The sequence below is a fragment of the Crocodylus porosus genome, unplaced genomic scaffold (genome assembly GCF_001723895.1).
Source record: "Crocodylus porosus isolate Cpor-Errol unplaced genomic scaffold, CroPor_comp1, whole genome shotgun sequence".
In the NCBI taxonomy this organism is placed as follows: domain Eukaryota; kingdom Metazoa; phylum Chordata; order Crocodylia; family Crocodylidae; genus Crocodylus; species Crocodylus porosus.
In genome coordinates, this window is record NW_017728947.1 from 43,484,014 (window position 1) to 43,490,111 (window position 6,098).

Consider the following 6,098-nt stretch of genomic DNA (forward strand, 5'->3'; position numbering starts at 1 on the left):
TGGTTCAAGCACCTACATTGAACACCTTCAAGAGTAAATTGGATGCTTATCTTGCTGGGATCCTATGACCCCAGCTGACTTCCTGCCCTTTGGGCTGGACTCAGTGATCTCCCGAGGTCCCTTCCAGCCCTGATGTCTATGAAATCTATGAAATCTTTTGTAGAAAAGCTGCTTGGTGTTAGAATTCTAGCAGGAAGAAAAGGAGGGCAGTGTCTTGGTAGCAAGTTAGCTTAGTCTTGTCTTGACTGAGCACTGAAACAAGGAATCTGTTGTCAACTTGTTGCCTGATTGGTTAAATTATTTTTCCTCTTTGCTTCTGTGTGCTGTGGTGTCCTGTCCCCCGACCCCAATCTCTCTAGAAGGAGGACAATGCAAAGTCCCTGCCACAACAATTGTTATGTAATCTGTTCTGTGCTTCAACATTGTTCTTAAGGTAAAATAAGTAAAATATGTCCAGCTCTAGCAGGTTGGTTGGCAGAAGCTTGCAGCAACCTGCACACTCCCAGATGCAGGAGACTTCAGGTTGGCAGGGACTACAGTCCAGCTGAAGGCAGTAGGCACTGATTGTAGGCAGACTAGGAGAAGTGGACTGCTGCAGAGGATAATTAACTGGCCCACAGGAAGCTAAAAGGCTCCTGGGAAAAGGAGAACAGAGTGACACAGAGAGGGAGAGAGGTATTAAACTAGCCGCAGGGGAAGAACCATGTCAGGGTACTCTCACTGGGTCCAGCAAAAAACCCATGGGCTGCAAGGCAGGGAGCAGAATCACCAAGACCAGGAGAAGGGAACTAGTGAAAGAAAGAAAGGAGACTTCACTGAGGACACAGCATGAAGCCAGGACCTCAGTGTCAGGGTTGGGGAAGAGATCCCAGGACTGAGTCCCATCACCCTCACCCTCTTTATGAATTGTGTTTAGGGACCATCTGAGATGGTAATAACTCCAAACCCACTAACCAGCCTGTAGAGAGAACCTCAAAGAGAAAGTCAAACATGAGCAGAGAGTATACCAATGCAGAGCTGCCTACTTGAGGTTTCAAAGAAGCTGAAAAAGCCCCAGGAGATGTGAGCTCACTGGCTCCCTTGCACATATTCCTATGAACTCTGCAATCTTATGTTTATAGGAACTCCTCATTACCCAAACTGGGTAGTTCAACATTTTTACCTGGGAATTCACGTTTTTGCTACTTCCGGGCATCTGGCATTTTGTTTTGTGTCCATGCTGCAGACCTACCTGCAAATTGCATCTTGCTCTTCAGCTTCCCCCCACAAGAGGGAGTGAATTAGACTATGGTGCCTGCAGTTTCTCTTGTTCAATGAAACTGAGGAGCTTGAGCTGAAGTCTGGTTTTCAGCCATAAAGTGGTGGGAACTAGGAGCATAGGCTGCTGAGTTGGGCTACCCAGAGGGTAATACAATGACTGAGGACCCACAGAGATGAATTTCTCAATCAGGTAAGAAGTTCCAAAACCTTAGTCCTCCTACCCACTTTTTTGGCATACGTGGGGGAATGTTCTGTGGTGGAATGTTTGGACAGCATCTTGCATACCACACCATTAGGAAACCGTAGTAAAAATGTCTTCTTCAAAAAGATGATATTATATAAGCGACTTTTCAAATGTGATCTGCACGTAGCTGTGCACTTGTTTGTAGAATAGCTTGAAATAACTTTGATTCAGAACTTAGGGGTTGCTGCCGCAGCTTTTGGGGGTGTTTGCTATTATAGAAGTGGGTCCCATGGAATACAGTGAGCCTAACTATACTTACCTGTCTCATGAGGTTTTGGGAAGAGGTCAAGTGTAATAAAATGTTAGTTGTTTGGAGATCTGGGCCATGTTGTAATGGAGAAACATCTTATTCCCAGCAAGGCTGTTGATTACAGTTGGGCAAAGTTTTCTGTGATATAGGAAGAGAAGAGGATTTTTTGCTAGTGTGTGCTTTGGCTTGGTTGTTGCATAGGAGGTTGGCTTCTGGTCCTGCATGGGATGCATAATGAAAAGAAAGGGAGCATGGGATAAAAAAGTCTCTTACTCAGTTGCTGTTGTCTTAAGAGTATGACTGGGCTGTACGACTCATTCCTCCCTCAGGGGACACAGGTGTGCAGAACTGTTTTTTTCCTTTAATCACTCACATCAATTAAACATATTCCTTTGCGTTAAAATAATTAAATAAAGCTACACCCTGTATCTTTTATTGCCAGATAATATCTTTGAACCTTTGGCTCACCATTTTGCTCTCTGCTGCAAGGTATTTTCCAGGGTGTGCTTAACTTGTTTTGCCATCGTTTCTCTCTGGGCAGAAAAATCTGCTGATGGCTATCACTGCTTGTGTGAACTTTCAACCACTGTACCCAGTGGGGATAATTTTCTCCAGGCCTCTCCTGAAGTCCAGTTGCCCCACACCAAGATGAAAGGGGTTTCCATGCCGGGTACCAACTATGGGTGAAGTAGATTTGAGGCTTGTCCAGCTGTTAATTGCACATAACACTGTTGAACACCGAGGTGGATCTGAGCCTGGTTAGCTTGCTGGTGAGGCCAGGGTATGATGCTGTTGAGACTGAAGCAAGCTGGCAAGGAGCTTTGCCTTCCCTGCCCTGAAGGTATTTTCCTGTTCTTTTTCAGGACACGATGTTACTTGCAATGGTGCTGTAACAGATGTGTTTTGGGATGGAGGCGTGTGTGTTGGGAACAAGGCTTGTGCAGGGTTGGGAAGGATTCTTCTGGGTCCGTTGTGGCTTGTTTTCTCATCATTGAACTCTTGGATTTGGAAACTCTCTGTTGGTTGCTAGTGAGATCATCAGCCAAGGCTGATCTTTGCTGCTCTGAGTCAGTTCTTAGCCATCCTAGGAGCTCACAGGCAGATCTGTCATTTCCCCTCTGGTATTTGCTTCAGTTGTGCTGCCCGTGCCCTCTGTGGAAAGAGTGAGATGGTTAACATATTGTTGCCGTATTGCTGTTCCTGCTCAAACTTGTATTACAGATGGATAGCATTTTTGGTGAGGTAATGACTGACCAAATTCCTAGGGCCTCTTTGTGTCCTGCTTTGCTGAGCATTTGGGTTTAACTTGCCCAGTAGTAGAGATGTCTTAGCCAATTTGCAACCAACCAATGTGAGAACATCTTGTTGGTGCTTTCAGGGAGATAAAATGCTTTGATTTGTATCTTTGAGGGGGGAAAAAAATCTATATCCATTATCATTTAAAGCATCGTACACATACCTTGGGTAGGTGGAGGAGGAGGAAACTTTGCAAAGCCCTGTAGTATCTCTACTAACCAAGAACCTATCAATATGGCACTGAGGATCTGCAGGGAAGGCTGTTACAGCACAGAACAGAGACAAGAAATACATGGCTCAGTCCTAAACAGCCCTATTGACTATTTCACTATACGTAGTTTTAAGGCAGACAGTTCTGCAGCCTTCCTTTGCGTCCTTCTCAAAATCTAGAGAGGAAAAAGAAGAGTCACCAATCCATAAGTGATTAACTCTGTTCGGCCAAGGGAAGGAAGCAGGATTTAGGTCAGACATTTCACCACCCATATTTGGCAAAATGAAAACCTCTGCTTTTCTTCTCTATGGGAAGCAAATGTTGACTGGCTAGTGCAAAGATATACATGAATAGCTTGGTCTGGCTCTGGGCTTTGCAAGGCCCCTTGTATTCTAATTTCTGTCTTATTCTCTTTTGTTTGCAGCTCAGAGACATGTCCTCACGTACATGGAGGATGCAGTGAGCCAGCTACTAGAGAACAGAGAAGATATTAGTCAGTATGGCATTGCCAGATTCTTCACTGAATAGTAAGTACATCAGAATGCTGCCAATAGGGCCAGCCCAGAGGAGGCTCTTGGAACAAACAGAGTACAAGGGGGAATGAAACTGGAAACATGCTGATTATTTTGGATTTCAGTAGGTGAGCCAAGGGCTGCCTAAGCACATTTCAGAGATGAAGACATTTATGCAGTTCAGGTCCTTGTTACAAGAACTTGCATGGGGTAAACAATAGGGACAACAGCACAATCAAAAAATATCTATAGGACTAAATCCTGCTTATTTTATTCTTTAATGGTCAAATTCAAACTTGATTTAAAAGTGGGTCAGTGCCTACTGGCTCCACCCTCAGTTGTGTGCTAGCTTTGTTTTAAAAGTGAATTTAGCCCTGAGGAGGTGCCGGCATCTATCTGCATGCCTGTTACTATATCCTTACATGTCATCTGCTCTGACATCTCCTTTTTCTCTAGAATCTGTGTAAATTTCTCTTTTAAACAATATGTGATCCTCCCTTTTCCCCTTACCTCCGCTACTGATACAAATAGTGCTAATGGCTGAAAAGATACGAGGGAAAATACGTGGTGATACTGACTTAACCCAGCCACTGCACAGTTTGAGACTTCAGCTCACTGATGCATAACATTTAAAAACCTTCCAGGTGTTCAAGTTGAATTTCTTTCTTGATACTGAGAATGTGCATCAAGCAATTGAACCAAGCATATGTTTTGTCACCTTTTTTAAAGCCTATCTGACAGTCTCTGCTTGCTTGCTTTTTCATGTTAACTTTTTCCTGGGTCACGTCAAAGCAGACAGCTTCATGCTCCATTCCCTGGATTATAGTGTTGGAGGAGGAGCTTGACACAATGGAGTAGGCTCCATCCCAGAGGAATGTGTTTTTTCACTTAAGTTCACTTGGAGACTGGACAAGCACCTGGTTTGCTAAGCTGAGTGACAGCTGACTGAACTGCCTATTGTAACTTCTTATTCCCAAATAGCCACGGGGATCTCATGAAAATTTCTAGGCATGCATACAGCCTGTCCACAATTTTCATGGGACAGAATCAGTTAAGCTCTTTCCTTTTGCACAGTAAAAGCAGGAGCAGCACTCAGCTGATGTTCTGAAAGTAAACTGGCTTGGGAGAAGGAAGACTGTATTTTGATAATTTTTAGAGTGGCTGTTAATGAGCAGCTAGGCTCCTTCCAGTGGTGCCAAACAGGCAAGATGTTATATGGCCTTCTGGCCTGTCTGGCTGTGGATGGACCTGCATTTGTAGTGCAGCATCACTTTGAAGTGCTACAGAGATGTAGCATTGTGAGGCATGAACCAATGTACAGCACCTGGTGGCTGGTGCACTATAAAGTTGCTGTGAAGGCATTCAGTGGCATGCTCTTCAGCTCTGCAGGACTGCTTACCCCTCTTTTCCACCTTTGGGCTAGGGGAGGGGGGAGTAGAGCGGTGTGAGATGCTGGGGGAGCAAGAGATCCCCCTGTAACACTACAGTGCACTGGATACACATGATGTGGTGCCACAAAATATAGCGCTACAGAGAAGTTTCCATTTCATCCAGGAACATTTTTGTAGTCATCTAGGGGGTGCAGATGTGTTCAGAATGCTATAAATGTAAATCTATCCATTGCCTTTGTAAAGTAGCCCTTGTAAGTAGACTTGATGGGACAACTCTGGTTCCTTGTGACACCTCATCTCTCAGGTTCCCATTAGTGTCTTTGCTAATGTGCTTTCGTTTTATTCTCATACTCTGAATTATCCATGTTGGTGTTTAATGTTGGCCCAGCTGTTCTTTTTGTTTTGTATCTTCTTATAAAGCTCCTCTGTTTGCACTGAATGCTGTTTCCAGACCCCAGAGTCATCATATATGGCTCAGCATAGTGCAAATGGAGATCAACATTGTTCTGAGGAGGTCCCAGGAACCCAGCCTGGGAAGAGAAAGAGCTGGAGCCAGGCCAAAACTCTGCATTTCGTGAGCATTCAGTTTTCAAGTGTAACATTTATTCTATAGTAAGGTTGTTGTATAAACTGTCTTTTCAAAACTGTTCCCCAATGTTGTAAATGTGTGTGGCTTATTGTCATGCCTTCTGATGTTGACTGGTAGAAGTTTGGTGCTAGCTGAATTTTGATTGGTTATATAGCAGCTACAGAAAAACCTCCCTCTATAGGTCAAATTTAGTGTCAGTTTAGAAACCTGATTTTAAAAGCTAATTGATTTGGACAGTATCTGTTCTGATTCCATTAAAGCCTTGTGGAGCTGGTCACTCAGACTTGTACTAGTAGTTCCAATATTATACTGATGCCTAGCGATATTTGCCTTCACCTACTGTTG

At 44.0% G+C, this 6,098-nt stretch overlaps 1 protein-coding gene across 5 annotated transcripts in view; it reads left to right on the forward strand.

The window, feature by feature from the left end:
• CUNH11orf49 (chromosome unknown C11orf49 homolog) overlaps window positions 1–6,098 on the forward strand; it is a 126,503-nt gene that overhangs the window by 17,634 nt on the left and 102,771 nt on the right. For 4 of the 5 annotated variants that reach the window (XR_002103979.1, XM_019551506.1, XM_019551508.1 and 1 more), the window contains one exon: window positions 3,686–3,788. Coding sequence is in view for 4 of the 5 variants with exons in the window: in XM_019551508.1 (XP_019407053.1) it covers window positions 3,686–3,788 (103 nt within the window). In the remaining variant the exon portion in view is untranslated. Of the gene's footprint in view, window positions 1–1,331; window positions 1,451–3,685; window positions 3,789–6,098 lie in introns of those variants that run through there. The other variant, XM_019551507.1, reaches the window with a different exon arrangement.